This window comes from Onychomys torridus, chromosome 2 (genome assembly GCF_903995425.1).
Source record: "Onychomys torridus chromosome 2, mOncTor1.1, whole genome shotgun sequence".
Lineage (NCBI taxonomy): Eukaryota > Metazoa > Chordata > Mammalia > Rodentia > Cricetidae > Onychomys > Onychomys torridus.
In genome coordinates, this window is record NC_050444.1 from 20,745,741 (window position 1) to 20,773,111 (window position 27,371).

A 27,371-nucleotide genomic window follows, 5' to 3' on the forward strand; every position below is an offset into this window, starting at 1 on the left:
CATCTCAGACTTCATCAGAAGTTTTGGTGTTTGTGAGTGCAGCAGACAGCAGTTTATGGAGAAATTCACAATTGGTCAAAATACAAAGCCTAAATGAAGGGGTCTACATTCTTTGGGGTGCTCCCCTTTGGACCCTAAATTAGGCACAGACTACACCCAAACATCAATTTCCAAACACAAGCCAAATGCAAATAGATCCTTTATTAAGCAAAGCAAAAAGGCAAGGCGGCTGAAACAGCAGCAGCTAGCTTTGCAAGTGCTAATGTTAAGAGGGAAAAGGGTGGTCTGTGTTAAAATGAGCTAGGGCATGTTGGTAAGTTCTGATTGGTATTTTAATTAGTCAAAAAATAAATTTTTATTGCTGAAACTTGACGTTTTGATAGATGGACCTTGGTAATCGGTCCCAGGAATGAATGAGTGTCCAAATAAGGGAATAGACCTTGATGGCTAGCTTTAGGAATATAGTCTAACAATTTGGCAAGGGGGAGAAAGATAAAAGTCCAAACGTGCTTGTGCCATGTTTGCCATGCTTGCCATGCTTGGGCCTTCTAAAGCCCTTCAGTAAGTATTTATGGAGTAACCAGTCACAAATGAGATATCTATATCACCCTTTCCTAGGTCCAGTTAACATTTCCTGAACAAGACCTGTAGAAGATCAAGCCAGTCAACATTCCAGCATGGAGGGAGGATAGACTCATGAGTCACTGGACCCTAGCTAAAGAGCAATTGACAGTTGATAGCTGCTGGGGAAAAGGAAGTGTATTTTCCTTAAAGTCACTAGTAGGTTGCCAGTGGACGATCTTCAGTGGACAGCTTACATTCATGAATACGTGGCCAGCAGAAATTGGAATCAATGCGCTATAAAAACAAAGAAAATGGTTCAGCCCATACAGTGCCTACTGTACAAGAATAAGGACCCTAGTTTAGATTCACCCACAAGAATTCTAGGCACATCAGCACTCACCTGCACTGCAATCTCAGTGCTAGGAAGATAGAGACAAAATGGCTTCTGTGGTTTGTTTGCTGGCTAGTCAGACTAGTGGAATCAATGAGGTCTAGGTTCAGTGAGAGACCACGACTCTGGTCTGCACACACACACACACACACACACACACACACACACACACACACACCAGTGCTAACAAAAAAAAAAAAAGCTTGCACAACTTTAAAACCTGATATCCCAAATGTGGGCTCTGGAGAGAGAAAGAAATCTCTCTATCAATTCTTGATCATGCACCTGTGACTCTCAAAGGTTTCAGAGCTGAGTCTATACACACACACAAAAGAACTAGATTACATTGGCTTTTCAGCCAGTGATATGGAATCAACTGCTGGATGAAGAGAATAAGAAAAGGTTAATAGTAAAGCCATGCTTTGTCAATAAAAATGGGCACTTTGGCAAAGCAGACTATTTGCTTTAAGTTACAATCTTCATACATGTTTCATTTGTTAGTCATTCATATATATTCCTTTGTTTAAAATTAGGTACAGATAGGAAGGTGAGCAATCAGAAAGGAAGAAAACAAGTCAATGGGCAGTGTGATCATATTTAAACAATTCAAATCCACTTGTCTAATCCTCTCATCTTAAATTATTCACAAGGGCATTTTGATTCTCAAAAGTTCATAAACAGAGTACAAATCACCCAAGCAGAAGTAATTTACTGCTTTTAAGCCAAAGCCCTGCCTAGCTAGGGAGTCGTCTGTAGGAATTAACCAGAACAAAATCCTGATTAAACAACTAATTGGCTTGTCTACTAAAGGAATGAAAAACAAAGTACACCTCTCCACTTTAAGATACAAGGTCATCAAATCACAAGTCTTTCAGAACTGCCTCAGAGAAAATGTTTAGATCACTGACAATAAAATTCAATAAAGTGAAGCCTATGGAAGGGAAGACAGAGAAGGAATCCTGCTCTCACCTGCATGGTCAGTCCCGGCCCCCCACAGCACAGGTATGTCCTTTGTGTTCCTAAGTCAGTCTTGAGTCTCATCCTTTGTCTACCAGTGGATGTTAACAAATACTGCCATGGGGAAGATTGTTCAGCAGTTATACATGGTAACATCCAGGTTGAGTACTATTTAAGCCACATTCTTATTAATTTGTATATTCTGTAAATGCAATTTTAAAGAGAGGATAAAAGTGTTTAGGCGATATATTTGAACTTGGAAGAGTTGGAAAATGGGTACTAATTGTTTTCTCACAGTTTACACAGAAATAGCTAATAGATTCTTCTCTTAAAGAGTGTGAGAGTTTTCAGCAGTAACTATGCACTGGGCACTGTGTTGAGCCCTCTCCAAGCACTGGCATGTGTGAGACAGAATCCTGTTATAACACACAGCTAGACCATGGCTGAGGCTGTACTAGCCCCATTCCATGACCATTACTGCAGAGACTTCATCAATAGGCAGGCTGCATAGTGACAGAGGGGAATGGGCTATGAATCAGCCCTTTCAGATGAGCTGCCGAGGAGCTACAGGACACTTAGAGAGAAAGCAGGAAGAACAGGTGCTTTTCAAGAGCCATCTTACCCTGAAGCAGCAATGCTGGAGGAAAGCTTAGCTCATGCCCAGGAAAAACTGCTCTGGGTATAACCAGTGCTGTGTGGCAGCTGTGATACTGGGGTGTGAATCTCGAGGCCTGCTGGCATCCAAGAATCTTAACAGCCATGTCTGGGAATTGTTGATGTCTATCCTTTCTAAGTACATGTAGGAAATAGGCAAAACTTTTTTTTTAAGTTTTCTATTAACATACGCTAAATGTAACAATCTCAAAATGTCAAAATGATGTTTTCTCCCATAAAATACAACATTTTTCAGTGGCATAAAAATAATATGAGTCATATAAGGAAATATCTAGAAGTAAAAACAAATCAAATTGTATTGTGCTTTGTAAAGTACCCTTTAAAAGTTCAATCAACCAAAAAATTCCTGTATAATTTCTGCCTACCAACAACTAAAAACTCCAGAAATACAAAGTCAGCCTAATACAAACATGCTCCTATGCTTCTGAATATGATGTTGCTCATGTAACTCTATATTTATGCAATATATAGAGACTATAATGGAAATATTTACAAATAACATTAAAACATGATGAAAAAGAAGTTGTGCAGTATCAGATGTTATTACTATCTATAGATTGTCTCAACCCTACCTATGTGCATATAATTAGCTATTCAAGCAATTTCATAGTTGATAAGAAATGACGGCAGCCTTGCCTAATACATATGGTTACTGTGCAATTTAAATGAGGTTACCCGATAGCCTTTAGTACTCATAAATAATGTCAAAGATCCATATTACAGCACACAGGACACTCAAAGTCCCTGTCCCTAGCTACTTCCTCCAATCTTCTCACATTCTTCTCCACATAAATGCTTCTACTTTCATCTTTCACTCCCACACAACCACATTGTGGGCCTTAGTTCTGTCTCCATCATCCACCTGCATTTGTAAACTCAAGATCCTCACTTCCCCGTTTCCTTTGCCCCTTTCCTTTCCTTCCTACTGAAGAACAATTTACTTTCAAGCACCAATTCTATGCTCTACAGATATTTTCTACAAATGCTTTATACATATCTACCTACACCTCCCTTTTTTTGATGGAAGGGAGGCTAGAGGTGGGCATTTGAGTGTATGTGTATGATCATACGTGTGTGAGCATGGAAGCCAAAAGTAAACCTCAGCCAAGTGTCATTCTTCAGGAGCTTGTCTACCACATACTGACACATGAGGCTCACCGTTTCAGCTAGGTTGCTCTCCTGGAAGCTCCAGGAATCTGTTGGGATGCAGCCCCAGCATTAGAATTACATGTTCCCACCACCACATCTGGCTTTTTATGTCAGGTCTTCATGTTTAGGTGCCAATCACTTCACCAACTATCTCCCCAATCTATTTTTTTTCATACTCAGCATTTTGTTTGTTCTCTCTACTAGAGTTTGGGAGCCAACATTTCTGCATTATAACCTTTGTTGTTTTTAAGTTGTTCAGTTGTTATTTTATAATTAATTTAATTTACATATCAGCCACAAATTCCCCTAGACTCCCTCCTCCCACCCCCTACTCTTCCCCCACAATCCACCCCCCATTCCCACCACCTCCAAGGAAAGGTCTCCACCGGGGATTCAGCCCAGTCTGGTAGATTCAGTTGAGGCAGGTCCAGTCCCCTCCTCCCTATACTAAGGCTGAGAAAAATGTCTCAGCATAGGCCCTAGGTTCCAAAAAGCCAGCTCATGCACCAAGGACAGGGCCTGGTCCCACTGCCTGAGGTCCTCCTAATTAAATAGTTCAAGCTAATTGACTGTCTCACTTATCCAGAGGGCCTGATTCAGTTCCATGGGGGCTCCTCAGCTATTGGTTCACAGTTCATGTGTTTCCACTGGTTTGGCTATTTGTCCCTGTGCTTTTTCCAATTATGGTCTCAATATCTCTTGCTCATATAATTCCTCCTCTCTCACGCAGATTGGACTCCTGGAGCTCCACCTGGGGCATGGTTGTGGATCTCTGCATCTGTTTCCATCAATCACTGGATGACAGTTCAATCATGAGAGTTAGGGTGTTCGGCCATCTGATCACCAGAGTAGGTCAGCTCAGGCACTCCCTCAACCATTGCCAGTAGTCTCTTGTGGAGGTATCTTTGTGGATTTCTGGGGACCTCTCTAGCACTCTGCTTCTTCCTATTCCCATGGGGTCTTCATTTATCATGGTATCTCTTTCCTTGTTCTCCCACTCTGTTCCTGATCCAGCTAGGACCTCTCTTTCCTCTAAGCTCTCTTTCCCCCCCATCTCTTGCCCTCCATTACCCCCCCCCCCCCCCCAGTTTGCTCATGTAGATCTCCTCCATTTCTCTGTCATTGGGTGATCTCTGTGTCCTTCTTAGGGTCCTCTTCACTAGGTAGCCTCCCTGGAGTTGTGAGTTGCAGTCTGGTTATCCTTTGCTTTACATCTAGTATCCACTTATGAGTGAGTACATACCATGTTTGTCTTTCTGAGTCTGGGTTACCTCACTCAGGATGATATTTTCTAGTTCCATCCATTTGCCTGCAAACCTCATGATGTTACTGTTTTTCTCTGCTGTGTATATGTACCACATGTTATTTATCCATTCTTCATTGAGGTGCATCTAGGTTGTTTCCAGGTTCTGGCTATTATAAATAGTGCTGCTATGAACATAGTTGAGCATGTGTCTTTGTGGTATGATTGAGAATTCCTTGGGTATATGCCCAAGAGTGGTATAGCTGGGTCTTGGGGGAGACTGATTCCCAATTTTCTAATAAAGTGCCACATTGATTTCCAAAGTGGGTGTACAAGTTTGCACTCCTACTAGCAATGGAGGAGTGTTCCCCTTGCTCCACATCCTCTCCAACAGAAGCTATCTTCAGTGGTTTTTCATCTTAGCCATTCTGACAGGTGTAAGATAGTATCTCAGAGTCATTTTGATTTGCATTTCCCTGATGATTAAGGATGTTGAGCAATTCCTTAAATGTCTTTCAGTCATTTGAGAGTCTTCTGTTGAGAATTCTCTGGTTAGTTCTATAGCCCATTTTTAATTGGACTGTTGGGTATTTTGATGTCTAATTTCTTGTGTCCTTTATATGTCCTGAATATCATCCCTCTGTCAGATGTGGGGTTGGTGAAGATCTTTTCCCATTCTGTAAGCTGTTGTTTTGTCTTGTTGACCATGTCCTTTGCCCTACAAAAGCTTCTCAGTTTCAAGAGGTCCCATTTATTAATTGTTTCTCTCAGTGTCTATGCTACTGATGTTATATTTAGGAAGTGATCTCCAGTGCCAATGCATTCAAAACTACTTCCTACTTTCTCTTCTAACAGATTCAGAGTAACTGGATTTATGTTGAGGTCTTTGATCCACTTGGACTTCAGTTTTGTGCACGGTGACAGATATGGATCTATTTGCAGTCTTCTACATGTTGACATCCAGTTATGCCAACACCATTTGTTGAAGATGCTTTGTTTTTTTTTCATTGTATAGTTTTGGCTTCTTTGTCAAAAATCATATGTTCATAGGTGTGCAGATTAATGTCAGGGTCTTCAGTTCAGTTCCATTGGTCCACATGTCAGTTTTTATGCCAGTACCAAGCTGTTTCGTGTCAGTGCGTAACTATAGGAGCATCTCAGGTATCCTCTGGCCATATCCATTGTGGTATAATGCCATTTCAAATGAAAGGTTGGGTGAATGTTGATGTGCAGAAAGAAGCAAAATCATGAGGACAATAAAGTAATGATGGAATGAAACTGCCAACTCCTCATACTGTCTTAAATTCTGCCACTAAAAGGTCTGATGGGCCAAAACTAGGGTAATGTGGAGAAGAAAATTGGAAGGACCATGGACATCTTGTTAATTGTGGGAGGACAGTGGCCAAAGATGATTCAATAGTAAAGTTATTCAATAGTATAGGCCAAGAATATCTATTTAGGCATGAGAATAATCATTTTTAGGAAGTCATAGATAGATGTTCAGTTTTACTAACCACATTGATAACTGAATGAGAACAGTGACATTTCACATTCGACTTTATTTTAGAGTAACTACAATCTCTATTTTGTTTTCAAAGGAAGAAAACAAAAGTGAAAAAGAATCCCTAAGGACCATAAGGACACCAGTCACATCTGAAAAGTCACACACCAAAGAACAAGGTCAGAATGCTACCTGTAGGGGGAAAATGTAAAGTATGTCTTTGTTTAAAGTGTATTATTTAATAAAATATTTGTCCTTGGCCAAGCAAACTATCTAAAGTTATAGACAGTTTGAAGAACTGAATTATTTGTGAAAATATTATATTTTCATTCAGTCCTTTATTCATGCATTTAGTACATTCACTAGATACTGTGTCTTAGGGAGAAGTGTACACATGCATATGTGCGCATGTGTGTGTGTGTGTGTGTATGTGTGTGTGTGTGTGTGTGTGTGTGTGTGAGAGAGAGAGAGAGAGAGAGAGAGAGAGATTTAGATATAGATATAGAGTTTCATATGTTTGTTCAAGTGCACTTGACCATGCAGGTATATCTGAAGGCAAGAGGTTGCCATCAGGTATCTTCTTCAATTGCTCTCCATCTTATTTTTTGAGACAGGGTCCCTCGCTAAACCTGTAACTCGCCACTTTTAATTATACTGGCTGAACAGCAAGTCCTAGGGATGCATCTATATCTGCCCCCAAATTTTGGGATTACAGACTTAAACATCCAGTCTTTATATGGTTGCTGGGGATCAAACTCAGCTCTTCAAGATTTCAAAGCCAGCACTTTACCCAGCCAGTCATATTCCCAGCTCCTCATTAGATAATTTTATTACCTACCATGTGCTAGGTACCATTCCATGGTCTTGAGGTACAGGTATGGAGATATATAACAATAACCAAATCTTTGTTCATGAAGAAGTTATGCTACAGAAAGAAATCAAACAGATCATTAGAAGCACATCATAAACAGTGGAATTTCAGGCAGTGATGAGTTATTAAGACAATAGAGCAGATATTAAAACACATGTTTCAAGCTTCATTGCCCCTCTGCTCTGTACTCTCTCAACTGGAAAGCTTGTATGCCTAAGGATGCACACTCAGTTCTACATGGATAACCCCAAAACTGTATTAGGGCAATCACTTTTGTCAAACTCAATCCAGTATTTTTCCAACTAGCACTGCATATGTGTGTGTGTGTGTGTGTGTGTGTGTGTGTGTGTGTTTCCAAAAAATATTATGATTAAAATAATTTATCTTCTTCATCATCATCTCCTTCTTCTTCAAATAAGCTCCCTCTCTTCATTGTCTTTGCTACTATTGTTTTATATAAAATCTACCCCAAGCTTAAAACCTCACTCTTTTTTCATTTATCCTCCAAAAGACCCATAAGGTCTGTACCTCATCTGCCTTAGTAATATCTCAAAAACTTTCTGGTTTCCTTACATTCTCAGAAACAGCTTTCTGAGCCAGGCCTTTATTAGTTAAGTCATACCTACACTGCACTCAGGCCGTAAGTGATATCTTCTATTTAGGAGTCTGTTTCACTCAATTTCTCTCCTTTTCCCTCAAGCACAAATACTATGGGCATATTACTTTCCTGTAACTACCACTTTGACCCCACACCTCAGCTCAGAAGCTGTGAGTGCCTTGCTACTGCCTTCAGGACAAACATAAATACCTTCACTTGGCTTTACAGCACCCAGTGTGTGCTATTCTTAGGCCCTCTTGCCAGCACATTTCTCCTGCTTCTCCTTTATGAAAGCTATGTTCTAACCAAGAAAAAGCAGAGGAAGGGAATCATTAGAGCAGAAGATAGCACTGTTAAATATAACAGCACAAAATTATTGACATAAAAGCAGAAAAAAGTTTTTTATCTAACACACAGTCTTTAAAGTGATCTGTATTAAATCAGACATTGAAGTGAGATACATTCAGTTTCTATTAGCCTAAGATTCCTGTCTCTAAGAAGGAAAAATTAAGAAATACGTGAAAATCACAGTCAAGTCTGCAAATAAAGAAAAAGTTTGCAGATTAGGGGCACAGCTGAGTGGTACAGGACTTGCCTAACATGTGAAATACCCTGGATTCAATCCTTAGCCAAGAGGCAGAAAAGTTAATGTAAATAAAGAAATAAAAGTTATAAGTAAATAAATTCCTATCAGTGAATACTGTTGCATTCGGAAGCATCCTTCTGAAAACATGGCTCCATTCTCATTGGGAATGGACTCTTCCTCAAAAGAATATGATAGAATTTATGTGAAAAAGGTAACTAACCTTAGCAGATAGATATGCAGCAGACAAGAATAATCAAAAGGAAATAAGATGTTCCCAGTCAAAAGAACAACATTATATAGATACTAGATTTTTGCTGCATCAGTCTTTTATTTTTATGTTTTTACATTCTTCTCTCCATTTACTTTTATCACATTTTTTTTTTCAAAAACAAAGAGGAAGTCTCTCTAGGCTCCTGAACATATTTATTTACTTACTGATTTTTCAAGAATGTCCCTTGGTTTTTACTGCTCAACTCAGAATATAAAAAGATGCTTTGTGTTTTTAAGCAAGTAATATGTTTCCATCACTGACTTCCTTTTGGGTTTCATTCCAGCCAAGAAAACTGGAATAATAGCACTGCTTACCTATAGGCAAACAAATTAAATGTTCCATTAGAAGTTATACCACTCAGATGCCATATACAGTCAGTTTACTTAATCTATCTGATTTAAATGTTTAGATGATGTATTGGCAAAAGAAGGCTTTATTTTGGATAAAAACTCACATTTAAAATTGTCATCAAGAGTAAGAGTCACATTCCAGGAAACAGATATACTTAAAACAGAGGAGACTTGATTTCACTATTTTAAAAATGTGTATGTGTGTGTGTGTGTGTGTGTGCATACACACATGCATGTGTGTGTGTGTGTGTGTGTGTGTGTGTGTGTGTGTGTGTGTGTTTGTATACAGGCACATATATACTACTGTGAACATGTAGAAGTCAGAATGGAACTTCAGTAGACAAGTCTCTATACTTCCACCTTGGATTCTGGGATCAAATTCAAGGTCTTATGCTTGTGCAGAAGCTATTTCTACATGCTGGTCCATTTCACAAGTCCATACCTGCTTTTCTCTTAATTTTCTACAAGCATGTAATGAAATACAATCATATCAATCTCACCCATCCCAACTCCCTCATATTCCTCCAACATGTCCCCATCCCAACTTCACGTCTTTTTTTCCAACATGATATTTTTACTGATTATTTGGGAGTTTCCTATAATCCACCCAAATCATGTTAACTTCCCAGTCTTCCCTAAATCCAACCCCTCCTATAGCATGAATCTTAAAAGGACTTATTAATTAAAACAAACCCTGAGCCAGGTATTGGGGTGAATGCTGAAAAATCAGAGAAGCAAAACAAGCCATAGCCACCTCACCTCACCAGTTCTTCAGCGTCTGAGTCCTCATCCAGATGGGTCTCAGCTGAACTGTGCTCAAAAGCCTAAAAGCTTAACCAGCTCTAGTTCCTGTTCCTCATGCCTTATATACCTTTCTGCTTTCTGCCATCACTTCCTGGGATTAAAGGCTCACTTCCTGGGATTAAAGGCTCACTTCCTGGGATTAAAGGCGTGAGTCACCATGTCTGGCTGTTTCCAGTGTGGCTTTAAACTCACAGAAATCCAGATGGATCTCTGCCTCCCAAGTGATAGGATTAGAGGCATGTGTGCCACCATTTTCTGGCCTCTATATCTAGTGGCTGTTCTATTCTCTGACCCCAGATAAGTTTACTAGGGTGCACAATATTTTGGGAAACGAACACAATACCACATTTCCTCCATTTTCTCTAAAATTTTTAAAAAGCTTATAACTAATACAAGAAAAACTATATCCAATAAGTATATACAATATACACAGTCAAGATTACATTAACAATGTCCAGTCTAGTAACATATGATAAACTCAGACAAAAAATTTCATTACTTAGCTCAGTGGTAGAATGCTTGCCTAGCAAGCAAAAGGCCCTGGGTTCGATCCTCAGCTCAAAAAAAAAAAAAAAAAAAAAAAAAAGTTCCTCTTTAAACGTAGTTTCAAAAATTGACCTTTTTATCTTTTTTATTTTCATAATAGATTCAGTAATCTACCTTTTGTCATTTTTATATCTTCCATTTTTCTTTTTAGAGTAGATTCAATGATATATCCATTTATCCTATTATTCCCTTATCTTTTTTTCTCAGAGTAGATTCAATGATCTACCTCAAATCTATATTCTCTCTTTTTTTTTTTAAACAAAAACTCTAAATCTAATCTCCTTGTTCAGTTTTTTTTTTCCTGACCATTAACAATTAACAACTTGTAACCAACCATCATAAACAATGACAATATCCATAAGTCGTTAAATAGCCAAAACCTCCCATCCCACCTCTTGGGAATGTGGGTGTCATTCTCTTAAAATTACTTCCTGCTTTCTGGGGGTGAAGACATCTTTAGGGAATCCTGAAAAGAAAAATTTGGGGTTAATTTTCATGTCCTGAGAGAGTTAACTGTATCATTTGTCCAGTCTCTGCATAATGAGAAAGTGCAGGGCTTGTCTCAAGTCCTTGTTCAAGTAGTCTGTCAGGCTGGATCATCGCAGCTAGCCATCTTGAAATTGTCCTGAGTAGTTTGTAGTCCAAAGTCGATCTTTCTGTGGTGTTAATCGGCTTAATGGCTTTACCATAGTCCTTGTGGAATTGTCATTGTGGGATACTGTCATCTTTTTGAAAATTTCAAAGTCGCTGTTAGGTGTGGTCATGGTTCCCTGCAGACATATTTTTTTGTTCCTCCTCTGTGGTTTGGAGCAATCACAGTCTGATAAATGTGTGTCTCTCAGAACCATGAATGTTCTTCCCTAGAAGAGGATATCTTCACAGCAATTTCTCCCTAACATTTGTCTTGCCAAACTTTTCCAAACTGACCTTTGCCGAGGCTTTCTTGTAACACGATGGTCCTGGCAATTCTCTGAACAAGCAGCAGTAAAGCCTTTGTCCCAGGTAGCAACATCACTACAGTCACCAACAAGAGAAGCAGCCAGCAACATGGAGCAACAGCCACTGTCTCCATGGTCATACCACCTCCGTTTGTGGTTTTGCCCAAGCTGAAACTTTTCCTTAGCAAGCCTCCTAGGCTGGCCTCAAACTTGAGATCCTCCTGCCTCTGCCTCCTTCAATAAATTCAACTAGCATGCAACCACAACTGGCTGAGAGTAGCTCAGGTCTGAGCTGGGGCCTGCAAGGCCACAGGCAAGTAGCTTTTTCTCAGATTTGTACCACGAATGTTGGGTGCCGGATCTCAGATTTATTTGTTTATTATATATACAATGTTCTGCCTGCACCCTCCAACACTTGTGACCTCCCCCACAAAAAAAAAAAAGAAAAGAAAAAATATGGCGTTCAATTTGTATTGTCCATATACTCATTGGAGCATGGTCAAACTCCCAGTAGACATCCTCTTGGAGAAAACTTAGTCCTTCCCATCCCTACCCCTGCCAGAATCAATCAACTGTGAAGAGCTTTATTTCAGGATCCCTACCACAATGTTTAAGAGTTTTCTTCAATGGCTTCATGTCTAGACTCTTTCTTTCTTTTTTTTTAGTGGTGGGGGCTTGGAGGAGAGGGAGACTATAACAGAACCCTTCTGTATCTCTCAACCTCAGTTGTCATCTGCAGTCTGCAGTCATCAATACCACTGCAGAAGAAGCTCCCTTGCCCTTTACAGTCAGCCGGAGCACAGATCATAGACTTACACATGGTTTCTGGTGTCAGCATGGACCATGGACCTCAGTCTCTGGTGGCAGCACAGACAATGAACATCAATATGGACTCTAGTGGGAGCACAGACTATGGACATCCACATGGACCCTTAGCTGTAGCATCGCATCTTTTTATAACCCACTAAGTCCAGTTAGTACTGCCTATATAGACCATTCAAGCTTTTTCTTTAATCAATTGAAAATAATTATTCAATAATCAAAAACCCCTATGTGATATATATATATACACATACCCATGTGGTTGCGTACATATGTGTATGTTTGGGTATTCATGCACAGATATTGGAGATGTCTATATATGCATGCACACACACACCTGGAGGTCATAGGTATCTTCCTCAAGTGCTTTCCACCCTATTTTCTTAGATGAGGTCTCTCGCTGACCCTGAAGCTCATAAATTCTTCTAAGCTGGCTGGTCAGTGAGCTCCAGGAATCTGCTTGTCTCTCCTAACCCTCCTCCTACACAGTGCTGAAGGTAGAGATTCAGTCATGCCAATTTCTATGTGGATACTTAAGCTATGACCTCAGGTCCCTATGCTTATCCAACAGCACACTTTAACCACCAAGCCATCTCACCAGACCCTGCAATACTCAATTTTTTTAAAAAGGCTTTATTCGTCAGAACTAAAATATTTGCCATAATAATTATAATCTTGTGGTCTATTGTGAGACCTCTGGAAAGGGAAAACAAATAATCTACTGCCTATCTGAAATAAAGAATCAAGATTAACAAGAAGCATAGGACATTACAGGAGAAAACATCACTCAAAAAGCCAAAAATTCTCATTTCTTTAACAGAATTACAAAATAGCAGGTGGAGAAACTGTATGTGGTTTAATGTACTTGATCACCTATAAAGCTTTCAATAAAGTGTTGCCTGAAAATAAAGAGTGAGGGGGAGAGAGAAAGAGACAAGAGACAGGGAGAAAGAGGAAGAGAAATAGAGACCCCTCTACTGATAACACAACACACAGAAGTGATTAGCAAGTGGGGATACTGAGGAAGGAAGAACCACCACAAATCTACAGGAGTCAAAGGAAGCCAGGGAAACAAAGGTTACACTATAGAATTCTCAAGATAATTCAAACTATGCCTTTATATGTGTTGTTTGAGGATATAGATGGTTTTAAACTAGAGCTGTTCACACACACACACACACACACACACACACACACACACACATCCTTAGTAACATAAACTAAGAATCAAAACTTAAGGATAACAAGATTATCCTTCACTTGTTACATGTATGTTTGTAAAGAGGAAGCTTTCACAGCTGGTAATAAGAACTCTGGTGGAGTTTAATTTAACAGAGAAGCTATTCAACTGAGGAAAACTGTTCTTGTTAACTGTGCAAACTTAGCATAGCTTCAAATTTCTCACTTAGGATTAAGTTATATTTAAGATATTTTATCTTTAAAAAGCAAAATTATTAGTGTTTAAAGATAGCATGTGATAGAGTGTTGATATTTTTATTTTCTTCCTTCAAAACACACAGGTGCAATGTCACAAAATCTGCAGGTGTTGATTTCTGATTTTAGAATTCTTATCTTCTGCAGAACATGGTTCAGTTTATACTACCATGGAAATGAAGAATGCAACATATTTGGAACCAAATAAATATAGCTTATTAATATCCTCCTTTGAGTATAAATGTCTTTTTTAGGCTTCTATTATCTCACTTATATTAGAATAAATTCTTCTTTAAAAATACCAGAACCCATGAAAATGTGTATATGATTTATGTAATTATTTATAATAATTATTATTATTATTTATGTATTATATATGCTTTAATGGAACCTTATTGTGTGGAAATAGATCAAAATCTGTTATAAATAGATATAATGTGGTAGGTTGGTTAATGGCTACTCAAAGACTAGAACATTATTATGTACTAAACCCATTAATCTAGTTTTATGCATTGACTTTTGTTTCTTGGGTTGTTAAAATTTTGAGATTATCTTTATTAATCTGATATCCTCAATGTGCCTAAAGTTCATTCTGAGAGGACAGTGAGGACAAAAACAGAAGAAAGATAGGACAATGAAAAGCACAGTTTAGATGGATACATTCTGGAAGTGGAGAAAATTACTACAAAGGACCTGGGATATCTTCTAGACTAGAAAAAAACAGAAAGGGGGTCTTTGCTGGAGGCTCCCTGCCCCAAACACTCTGTCCTTTCAACCCTTTTTCTTAAACTTCGGAATTCCAGAACTAAACGAGTTCTTTCAAGGCATTTGTGGTAGCTGTTACCACATCCATAGAATTCTCATGCATACAGTTTAAAATACTCCAGTTTAAATTTTATAAAAAAAGTAAGAATTCAAAAAGCAAAATTACGTTGTATCACAGCCAGTTATGAAGAGTAAAGGACGTATACTACAAAGAGCATTTCAGGGTTTGATACTCCTGAATCTAAACTACAAGTGTGTTGCTTTTCAGATCCCAAGTGAAGATAGTTAACATCTCTGAATCTGTTTGCTGATGTGAAATATGAGGAGAATACCACTATCAGCTGGTTGAGAATGAGAATTAAATTAGGTACTGTATGTACATCATTTTTCATTGTGGTTGATAAATTCTACTATTGATAGAAGACAGATGAGATACACTAGTAAGATCATAGAAGTCCAGTGTACCAAGAGGTCACTCAGTCCTGCTAACTCCTGCATTGTGTACATGAGGGCCAACTGCAGCTGGATGTTCCACCTTCTCTACCAAGACAAATTTTAATATGAAATTTCTCAATTTTTCAATGCCAAGTTATTATTTTATGATTTTTATTAAAATATAATGCATACTTCTCCCCTTCCCTTTTCTCCCTACATACTGCCCATATCCTTCCTACTCACAAACTGATAACCTCCTCTTTGATTATTATTATTATTGTGTGTGCATGCGTGTGTGTGTGTGTGTGTGTGTGTGTGTGTGTGTGTGTGTGTGTGTGTTAAAACAACCTGTTCAGTTCATTTTTCTTCTTTGTGTGTATGTGGTTTCAGGGCTGATGACTTTGACGAGGCTAATTCTCCCTTCCTCAGTGTTTACTGTTGCCTGTAGATTTTTGCGTATGGGATGGATCCTGTGAGGTTTTCTCACTTCTGTGATAGCATGTCTGTTGACATTGTCACTGTTCAGGTCTTATTTATGTGGTCATTACTAAGAGAAACATTCTCCCAGCAGACTTCTTCTATTACAGCTCTTACAGTCTTTCTGTCCTCCTTCTGCGATGTTCCCTTGAACCATAGATGCAGGAGCTGTGCTGTAGCGTACCCACCAATACTGGACTCCCTGAGATCCAACGGTCTTTACATTTTGTCCAATTGTGGTTTTTGGTAGTAGTCTCCATTTGCTATAGCTAGACACTTCCTCAATGAGGGGTGATAGCTACACTTACCTGTGGGTATAAGATTTAGAATGTACCTGGGAATTGTGCTAATTCATCAATGGGATAGTACTACATTCTCTTTTAAGTTCCTTGACCTAACTACCCCCTAGGAGCTGGCTTTGTTTCTATAACCAGGCATGATTTCCCTCCAGTTTAGTGAACCTTAAGTCCTCTTAGATAGCGATTGGTTATTAACAAAATGTGAGTGCCACTATTAAACTTTTAAGGATATATTGCCATGCTAGTCATTTAATGATTCATATGTGTCACAGCTTGGTAGGGCTATTAATTGTTTCCCTCTCTTCGCTGCTTGCAAAGTACTTTCTATGGATGTACTGATGGAAACCAGAGGCAGAAAAGAGCTTTCAGGTTAAACCCAGCTCAAATCACCCAAGTCTTGTGTGTGGTGTCCTCAGCAATAGAGGCTTACCTTCAACCTCTGAGAGGCATCCAAGAGTGTCAGTAGTAGTCTATATTGCTTTAATACTACCCTGATCCACTCAAAAGAGGGTTCCTCACACCTGGTACTGGGAGTTCTGTTTGTCTATTTGTGGGGAGCACTGTCAACCCAAATGGCATAATTTCATTAATGTTTGTAAAAATATAAAATAATATGATTCTTTGAGGTGTTAAACAAACAACCTTGGTATTATTTTTCCTCCTCCCTCCCTCCCCTTCTACACTGACCTCTTTTGTCTTCCTCCCTGTTCTTCTGTTTTGCCCCTTCATCTCACCTGTATCCTTATATGCCCATCTCAATCCATCCGCCATGACCACCACCATGGCCCCTTTATGCTTTCCTTGTTCCTACAGTTACTCCATGTTGTATACTCAAATCTGTAGGACATTTGGGTCATTTCCCTGCCTTAGATATTGTGAAGAAAGCATAAATTAATCCTACTGTGCCAGAAACTGTGGGGTGCTGAATCTCTTAAGGAATATATGTAGGAGTAGTATAATTGGGTTTATTTTAAGTTTTTGAGGAATCTCCAGATTTCCAGATTTCCAGAGTGATGGCAACAGTTTTATCTACAACCTGTAGTAAATGTGGGTTCCTCTCTCTCAACAACCACCATCATTTGTCAGTTGTTTTGTTGATCTTCACCATCCCAACTGATGAGATGAAATCTCAGAGTTGTTTTAATTTGAATTTTCTTAATTGCTAAGGATGATAAACACTTTTTGACATATTTCTTAGACATTTCTATTTCTTCTACTGTGAATTCTCTGTTTAGATCCCTAGCCCAAATTTTAATTGGGCCATTCGTTTCTTTGACTTTTTTAAAAGTTCTTTGTATATTCTGAATATTAATCATCTGTCAGTTTTATATGTAGTAAGGAATCCTTCACATTTTGTGAGTCTCATCTTCACTGAACTGATTGTTTCCTTAGCTATACAGAAGTGTTTTTAGTTTTATGAGGCCCTATTTGTCAATTGTTGGCCTTAGCTCCTGGGCAAATAGAGTCCTATTCAGAAAGTCGTTTCCTAAAATTAAATATTGTGGAGAGCTGCCTATTTTTTTCTAGCAGTCTTACTAGTTCAGGTTTCAAGTTAATTTTTGTGCTGGGCAATATATATACGGGTCTAATTGTATTAGTTATAGTTTGGTTTATTTTCTTTCTGGAGTCTTGTGCTGTGCTCTTAAGTTCAAAGTACTGCTTCCAGAGTGCTATGTTTAGTGTTTTCTTGTTGATTTGTTTTCTGGGTTTGTTTGTTTTTTTTTTTTTTTTTTAATTTGAACTTTTTAGGCTGTTTACATCATAGAGTTTTCTTTTTTTCTTTTAGTTATGGCAGATAGTGTTGCTGGAAGCGGTAGTCTAGGTGGCAGTCATAGTCTTTTAGAACTTGGAATGCATTACTCTAGGCTCTCCAGACTAATAAAGTTTCCACTGAGAAATCAGGTGTCAGTCTGATGGATTTTCCCTTGTATGTGACTTGTTTTTTCTCTTGCAGCTTTCAATTTTTTTCTTTGTTTTGAATATTTAGTGTTTTAACTGCTTTAAGCCTTTAGGGAGTTTCTTTTCTGGTCTTGTCTACTTAGTATTCTGTATGTATATGAATGTATCTTTCTTTATTTAGGGGAGTTCTTCAATGGTCTATGCTATTGTCTTGGATCCTTCCCCTCATCTATACATATAATTTGAAGACTTGTTCTTTTGATGGTGTTCCACTTTTACTGCACATAAACAGAAGATTTTGTCTAGATCTTCTGTTTATCCATTGATAGCCTAATATTCTGTCCCATGCTTGGTTCATTCTACTTGCAAGCTTCCCTCTGAGTTTCTTAATAGAGGTAGTCAGTTTTCTTTAAATCTATCTTCCTTTCAAATGTGTTCTCTTCAATGTTTCTATGTCATTGATTTCAGCCTTCAAATCCTGAATTAGCTTTGTCATTTCATTCAGCCCATATTTTTACTTTCTTGGAGATAATTGAAGCATTTATTGCCAGCATCTTGGAGTTCAATGAAGTGTTTGCTCATGTGTCCTTTAAATTCATTTGATAAAAATTATTATTGTTCTTTAAAATTCTGTTCTCTTGAGTTCATCTAGATCATTCTTGTTAGATAACAGCTCTATACAGCCAGTGGGTTTCATTTGCATTGCTTTCATTTTTATGATTTGGCCTAGGCTATCTTTCTTTGGTTGTGCATTTGGCAAGAGAATCTTTCCTGCCTTAGATTGGACCAGTGAAGGAGCTATGTGGCTGGAGCTAGGGCAGATAAATCTGGTGGGGGGGCTATTTAATTTGACCAGGCAAAGATGGCTCCCAAACCATAGGTCTGAAGTAAGGCTTGTGGGTGTAGAACTGGCAATGGGTAGAGAGGAAGATGGAAGAAAAAAGGAGCTTCTCCCCAGTCACAATTGGCTCAGGATACAATGACAGACAAATTAATTGAGAAACAATAATCTTGGCATGTGAAATTTCTGAAAATAGTAAAAACCAAATATGAATGATTATTCTGATTTTCAATGACACAGGGCATCTCAATGATGGGAGGTCACCATAAGAAAATTATGAATAACTGGAACTATGGAGACACATAGGGAGTAGAGGGGCAGGACTAAGTGCTAACTGCACCTTTGCCTCTCACTCATGGTAAACCGGGCTTTATTTCCAGTCAGCAGTTTCCTCTGCCCATTCACTCTGCAAGTCTTTAATTTCCATGTACTTATCTCCAAGTCCAAATTATAGCATGAGCCCTGTCAGTTTAAGATAACACAGATCCTTCCATGCCATCACATGTACCACCAGTTGGGGACAGGACACACTCTGTAGGTCAAGTGTGCAGCCATGTGCACCATCAGTGAGCATTCCTCCATGGGATGCAGAAAGAGCTGCTTCACTGAGGAGCGAGAACCAAATAAGGAGAAATTATGCTTAGAAAATACTCCCTGTTAGGAATATCCAAGAGAAGATCACACTCTGCTCTATAATGACCGTTACTACTAATCTCATAAATTAAGAGAGTCTAACCAACATTAGAGATGATGGCTTTTCTTTTACACACTATTTTTTATGCTTTGCATGATTTAAATATGCTTGCAATTCAATTAAATTGCTTTTTGCATTTTTTCTGCTAAGGAATGCAGCTGACTCATAAGAAATTACATTATGTTTTCCTGAGTCTGAGGCAGTATTAAGTAAATGGAAGCTCGTGTATGATCCACATATAAAACTGCTGAGCAGACCTGAAAAAGTTAATATAAACTTTTTTTAAAGGCAATTATCCAGTCTGACTGGAGGAACACTTTGTGTTTATATTGAATTTTTCTCAAATGGAGTCTTTATCTAATCCTCACAGAAATCCCCAAGACAAAAATATTTCTCATTTTATGGATGAAGAAACTGCTACAGAAAAAAAAAAAATGACTTACCCAGCATCAGGCAGAAAATTCATGATGTAAGGATTAGAGCTCTTTCTTCAATACTTGGTGCTAGTAACGCACGAAATTCCTTAATATCTGCTCAGAAAATGTGTTTTCTAGATGAATTAATTTCAAGAAAAAGGCTCTTAAACCCAAGTGTGGCATTGAGACAAGACCCCATGATCCTTACATTACCAGAGCCGCCTTAGACAGAGTCACACTCTTTATGCTGGATTTGTTCCTTTTTTTTTTTTTTCTTGAGACAATATATTCCATGGTTTAAACAAAAAAAAACAACAAAACAAAAAAAAAAAACAAAAAAAAAACCCTCCAATATCCCTTCCAGTCTTTACATCACTTTAAGATTAAGCAGGGATATAAGAACTCTGCCCCACATTACTTTCTGTAGAATAGTGTCTAATTTCCTCCTGAAAATCTCAAGCTCAGGAGGCACATTGCCTCCCAAAGCAACAGAATAGTTGCTAGAATGCTTTGTAAATCCATGGAAAGATCCATATTTTTGCCTCCATAAGAGTTGAGTCTATATTTATCTCTTTGTAAAAACACCTCAATGAATTCACAATGACTCTCAGATCATTCATATATATAAGTGATTCACACACACACACATCTCCATATTAGTGGACACATGTGTGCTGCACTCATGTGAGTGTGTGTGTGTGAGTGAGTGTGTGTGTGTGTGTGTGTGTGTGTGTGTGTATGTTTGTGTACTAGAAGTTGCAGTTGCTACTCCAGGCCCACAGCACCCTAGACATAAACTTCATGCCTAGCTTTCAGTTAAATACTGGAGATATAAACTCAGGTCCTCACACTTGGGCAGCAGACACTTTACCCACTTAAGTTAGCTTAGATTTTAACTACATTTCTTCAAACATTTTCTAAATGGGCTGATTTCCAGAATTCTTACCAAGGCTGGAGCCTTTGGGTTTTCAAGGTAACCTCCTCTAAATTTTGTATTTTGCTTGTACATGTATGAATATCAGATATGGCTCTTTTCTCCTCTTTAGAATAATACATTAGTATAAATTACATTGTTGTCATGTTTGCCATCTTCTTTCCTGTCATTTGACAAGTTCCAGATATATAATACAATTTTAAGAATAGTGAGAAATTATTCTAAGAATTAATGCAGTTGAGCATCTATGAATTAGCAACATGGTGAGTAAAAACCACAATCATGGCTGCCATAAGACAGACACTAATTATGCATTTGTTATCATTACAGTAATCCTAAATGACGATTCACTGAGATAAATATCACTCATGCATCTAATAGAAATACCAAAACTTCAGAAAAAACAAACATGACAGCATCCAGAAGCTCCTACTGAGGAGCTCCATAGAGTCTAAGAGGCTCCAAGGGGTGTTGTGGCTGTGGAGAAGGAGTCAGCAGAGCCTGCAGTAGCTCTGACACAACCAAAAAAAGGGAAGTCTTTGGGGAAGATGCTTTTAAAAAGTGGACTCACGAAACTGGAAAGAAAGATGGCGGAACAGAACCACACAAGGGTGAATGAAGAATCTATGCCCTTCACTGCCGAATCTCAGTCAGCAGCTAGGATGACAGGAAGTTAGTAGACTCCTGACATGGATGCTAGGAACAAAACTTAAGTCTTTTTGCAAAAGCATCAAGCACTCTTAACTTCTAAGCCACCTCTCCAGACCCTATTCTGGTTTCTCAATGAAAGATTTATATTTGAGACAGAATCTACAATGTACTTGTTATCTTATAATTAGAAATTCAACTAAAAGAAATCATCCCCTATGATAAGCCTTCCAACAATGAAAGCTTTTTAAATTTTCTGTTTTCATATGCATCCAAAAGAAAACAACCAGTTGAGTAGTTTTCTCACTGGAATCTTATTCTAAAATAGGTTTCCCTTGAATCCTTCCTCTTCTAGCATCTAGTTGGTACTACTGACAAAATGCAAAAGGTTAATGTGCTTCACATCATTTACTTCTTGACCTAAAGACAGGCAGATGTTTCATATCTGCTCAATCTCCATGATGCACTGCTGTATCAGGCCCAGGCAAACTGGAAGTATATTACACAAGCCCAGTGTGACATGGTGCCAGTCTGGAGACAGGTGTGTGGAGAGTTAACTCTATAGCAATAATTTTTACACATTTGTCAAAGGCAACCACATCGCATCACTTTAATTTCTGCTATGGACACAAATTCTGGGTCAGAACTTGAGAAACTGCACTAATGAGATCTGGCAATAATGATGTCATGTTCAAATAACACAAATACTTGCACTATCCATATGACCCTGTTGTCCATGTGTGAAACTGAGGACCAGCTCACTGTGTAGCTGACAAACTTCCCCTAGATCTGAGAACAAGATTTGCCTTATATTTTATATTTCTCTTTCATGAGGATGATGTAAAAACTCTGACCATCTGTTCTCACAAGCAACTTGCTATGTATATAAAAAAGATGCTCTCACTGAACCACAGTTGATGAGTATCCTTTTGTTTTAATCCTCTTGTTGTGTTTTGTTTAAGTTGTTCCACTTAGAGTTCAAGAATAGGCAATACTGACTTCTCATCATCACCAACAAACTATGAAGTACTTGTTTCATAACTAATGGTCTATCTGCAAGCTGAAATAGGCTTGAATTAATTCCTAAATGTCTTAGAATTGCCATAGAATCTGTGTCACTTTAGAAGGGTGTGGTAATGGCCATGGAAGATATGCCAAGGTGTTAGAACCCACTGAAAAGTAATTCAAAATGTGCTGCTGATAAAGATCTTTGTGAAAGAAAAGAACAATCATGTTATTATGACTAGCATAAAGCCATACTCTAGATGTACATGTGTTATAAATGTATGTGGTACAGTCCATATTTATGTGACTTTGTAATAAAGAGTTAGCAGCAAAAGAGATGGCTTAGTGGTTAAGAATGCTTGCCGCTTTTTCAGAGGATGCAAGTTGGATTCCCAACACACAGGTAAGACCCATAACCACCTGTAACTTTAGCTCCAAGGGATCCAAAGCCCCCTCCTGCCTTCATAGGCACCCTTACTTGTGGCATATGCCACTCATTCACATACTCAGAAGTCCCATAAAAAATGCTAACTGAAAGCTGTAATATATACAGAGAGGACCTGGTAAAGACAGGTGCAGATCCTGTGATTACTTTTCAGTTTCTGTGAATTGATATGAACTTTGTTCATGCTGATTTAGAGAGCCTTGATTTCTTGGTGTCTTCCATCCCTTCTGGCTCTTATACTCTTTCTACCTCCACTTCCAAAAGGTTTCCTGAGCTCTGAGGGGAGGGAATTTTGATGCAGATATCCCATTTAGAGCTGTGTATTCCGAAATATATCTCCTTTCCCCCTTCTCTCTTCTCTCCATATTGTCTGGATGTGGGTGCCTATATTTGTTGCCATCAGATGCAGGAAGAAGCTTCTCTGCTGATGGCTGATGGCTGATATGAGTATAGCAGAATATCATTTATTGCTGTGGGATGTTCTATATATTACATGTGTTGCTCTGATTGGGTAATAAATAAAACACTGATTGGCCAGTAGTCAGGCAGGAAGTATAGGCAGGAAAAGAGAAGAAAATTGGGGAAATGAAAGGCAGAGGCTGAGAGACCTGCCAGCCGCCGCCATGGCAAACAAGATGTAAGGTACCGGTAAGCCACGAGTCATGTGGCAACTTATAGATTAATGGAAATGGATTAATTTAAGATAAAAGAAGTAGATAACAAAGAGCCTGCCATGGCCATACAGTTTATAAGTAATATAAGCGTCTGAGTGATTATTTTATATGTGGGTTGTGGAACTTCAGGTGCTTGGTGGGACCTGGAGAGAAGCTCTCCAGCTACAATTTATCACCACTGTTTTTTAAGATCAGTATTATTTGGTTTTCCCTTAGATCTGTGGGCTATGTAGTCTTTGGTTCTTGGTCACCTAAGCAGTTTTGGGTATGGATTCCATCTCATGGAGTGGGTCTTGAGTCAAAGCAGATGTTGGTTGGTTACTCCTACAGACTGTGTGCCACCATTGCACTGGCGTATCTTCCAGGGATAATGGCAATGTAGACCAAAGGGTTTGTGACTAGGTTAGTGTTTACATTTCTCTTTTGGCAGCCTGCATGGTACCTTCCTGTACTAAACACACTAGGAGGCAGGGATGAAGGTTCTATACGAAAACCAGCTCTATCCCTGCATGGTCAATGACATGTGTAGGTATTGTCTTCAGCAATAGAGCCATGCTGTCAGTTTGTGGAGAGAAACCTATTATCTTGGCAACAGTGTGGGTTTGTTTAGGGTTTCCATGGGAACTCTTTGGTTGGCAACTGAATTGGATATAACACAGACCTAGTACTAGAAGCTTCATTTGGTGACAAGATGGCCCAACTGAGACTCCATCTCCCCCATTATTTGTACAGTTTCTTGGGATTACTTTCCTAATTTTAGTAGGCTTCTGCTGTACTAGATTTCCATACACCCCTCAAATGCCCCTCAATTATAGCTGTCTCCCTACATTACCTCCCTGATGTGGGATAATCCTTTTGTACACTGTGAAGAGGTGTCTTTGCCAGCACCTTCTGATGGGTTTAATAAAGAACTGAATGCCAATATCTAGGCAAAAGAATAGCTGGGACTTCCAGGGAGAGAAATGGACTCTGGGATAAATCTAGGTGCACAGGAGATGCCAGAGAGACATAGAAGAAGGCAGACATACATTATGGAGGAAACGTAACAAGCCACATGGCAGAATGTAGATTAATAAAAACATTAATTTAAATTATAAGAGCTAGCTAGGAACAAGCCTAAGCTAAAGACCAAGCTTTCATAATTAATAATAAGTCCCCAAATCATTATTTTGAGAGCTAGCAGACCAAGAAAAGTCTGATTACATCTCTCTCAAGCATATCTTCCCTCCCCCACACCACCTGATCCATTGCAGTACAATAATATTGATGATTAGGTCTTGTTTACAATTTCCCAAGTACAGTACATCTGCTTAAAATAAATTAGACACTGTAGATAATGAATAAACACTCAAATGTGGTTTTTATTCATCTTTTTATATTTTATAATTTCTTTTAATATTCAACTATTTACTTTCTTTAAAACCTCTATGATTCAGGTATTTACCAATGAGTTGGTTATTCTCTGAGGAAATCTTAATCTTAATTAAAAATTATATTTATAGATCTGATGGAAAAATTATGTCTGAACTGAAATTAGAGCTATTATATACTAGTTGGTGTTATTTCTATAGAAAGAATTCCAAAGCTATAGATAATCAAATCAAATTTAGAAATTTTATTTCATAAAAATTAGAGTATGAATTCTAAATTAATGCCAAGGATATAAAATTTCTGCCTTTTTCACTTTAATGGATCTATCATATATTAATTTTAGTCATGAATCATGAATACTGCAACAAAACTAACAATGCCTTTTGGTTGCTGAGAGCTCATTCTCTCTTGTGTTATTATTACAAGGCATATATAATTTGAAATTTTTATTTTAATTTAAACAAATTTTCAGTATAATTTTCATTGGTCTGACAATATCTCCAAATTAGCCTTGCTGTGTGAGGAGTCCTCTTGGAAACTTTTTTCTGGAGGAGAATCAACATCTCTATAGATTATGTTGCCAGATAAAACTGCGTCAAGAGTGGTATGTATTCTTCTATTTAATGTAATTTATTTGCCATAGACAACATCACTGAGGAAGATTCCATCAGAGATTTTACCACAAATCCTGACTCTGAGTGTTCAGCAGAACCCACTAGAACAATGTTGGAGATGGAACAAACCAAGACTAGGAAAAAAAGGCCAGTCAGGTAAGAATTTCATGAATCACATCGCATGGATTGGAGATGTTCAGACAGCAGGGAAAGAGTGGGTTTCTATTTCTCTCTTCACTTAAACAAAAGGTTAAGTGAACCACACCAGAATCTTAGGCAGGAAATTGGATAAGAAATGAACAATTAACTCCATCCAGCACTTTATTTTGCTTTATTGACCATCCATGACTATTAACCAATGTCCAGGCAGCCATTTGACTATATCCCAAACCCCACATACACAAACACTGCGGCCAAATGTGTGAGTCATCTTTAACATCATGGAACCAGGCCACATATTCACTAGACATATAGGTTTTAAAAATAACTTTTCATGAAATTTGCATGAAAAAAATCACTATTTTTATTCTGTAAACATTTTAATATTCCAGAAGACTAATTATGATTTTCTTTGCTAGAGAAAGACTAACATGATAACCAAAGACAATTACAGAAACACGCAATCTGTCTGCCACTGAAGGAATAGTTTTATAAATACTATGCATAAAATTACTTGAAATATTTCTCAAAGAGTTGTCAATTTAAATGTGAATCTTTGAATTTAGAGAGAAAGAGAAAGAGAGAGAGAGAGAGAGAGAGAGAGAGAGAGAAAGAGAAAGAGAAGAATATAATAAAAGGAAAACAACCTAGGAGTGCCTTCTTTTTGCTACTTGGCATGGTGTCATGTGCCCGCTAAGTCAATTTGAATTGCTTAGCTACAGTTAAGGTAATTGCAATGGGTTTATGAAACAATAAAAACATAAACTCATTTTGTAACAGGCAAGAAAGAAATGTCATTTAAAAGGTAGTTCAAATAATCTATTCTTCCAACCCACCTCATCCCACTCTGCACTACTTTTCTCCTCTATTCATTGCCCATGGACTTTGTTAAACCATCCACTGTTTGTGGAAATCTTTATGACTATCTGGGATCCAGGGTACTGCTGAATGAACAGAACATGTTAAAGAATGCATTGTCAATGAACACAAACTTGGCTGTACATGAAAATAAACACAAGCTCTCTCGCTCTCTCGCTCTCTTGCTCTCTCTCACACACACACAAAACAATATTTGACAAAAATAAAATCTAAAATATCATTTCTGCAGAGAAAAGATGCTAAATTCTGAGTTAAGGGTTAGATTTTACAACATAATACACAAGTATTCATATTAGTTATATAATTGTTGATGTTTACAGGAGGCTTTTCAATGCTATTAGTGGGTCCCTATTATCTTCACCCTGCAGAAAAGCAACCAGGGCACAGAAAGGTTAATTAGTTTCCTATAGTAACAGGGTCAGCTCAGATAAAATTACATTGCAGAAGACTGAATTCCTGAGTGGTCCTTTTTCTTCCTTCCCACCAACACACTCTTCTTTAATCAGCAGCTTAACCTCTGAACTAACTTTCCTTTTTAGCATTTATTTTAACATATTTAAGCTCTTGCAATAAACCGTGGTAACAGCTTCTCAAAGGGCTGAAATGGGATCCATACTGTTTCCTCTGCATGTACAACTCTCTCCTGCTCGTTTAGCCCTAACAAACCCTTTTCTATTGCTTGGGTATCATCACGTCCTTGCTTCTTTGAAAGGCTTTCCCTAACCTTCTAAAAGGTCATACTCACCTCTGTAAGAGTTCTTCCATGGTGTATATCTCTGCAGCTATTCATGTGGTTATCTAAAGTCATCAGGTTCTTCCTCCTCTTCCCCAGTGTATGCTTCAAGAAGCTAGGAATGACTTCCCCAATACCCAGCTCAATGGTTGCCACAAATTAAACAATCAATCAGTGAATGAACCCAAGTATACTGGACTTCTTTCTCCTGAACTCCTCAGTTTTCACAATTGTATAGCTCATCAGTAGGAGAGGGTTAATTATAAACACCCAAGAGTCCCTCTTCATTTTCAGCATCCATGGGAACCGTGAACATGGCCAGCACCTTATGAAGTTCTGGAGGAAGCAATGCTGCCTCAGTGGGCTCAGTGTGCTTTACTCTT

The 27,371-nt window shown here is 38.3% G+C and overlaps 1 protein-coding gene across 1 annotated transcript in view; it reads left to right on the forward strand.

Annotated features, from left to right (window-relative positions):
- Positions 1 to 1,846: 1,846 nt before the first annotated feature.
- Positions 1,847 to 27,371, forward strand: part of Cngb3 (cyclic nucleotide gated channel subunit beta 3) — a 174,352-nt gene continuing 148,827 nt past the window's right edge. The window contains exons 1-3 of the mRNA XM_036180084.1: positions 1,847 to 1,957; positions 6,578 to 6,659; positions 25,247 to 25,373. Of these exons, the coding sequence (XP_036035977.1) occupies positions 1,847 to 1,957; positions 6,578 to 6,659; positions 25,247 to 25,373 (320 nt within the window). The remainder of the gene's footprint in view (positions 1,958 to 6,577; positions 6,660 to 25,246; positions 25,374 to 27,371) is intronic.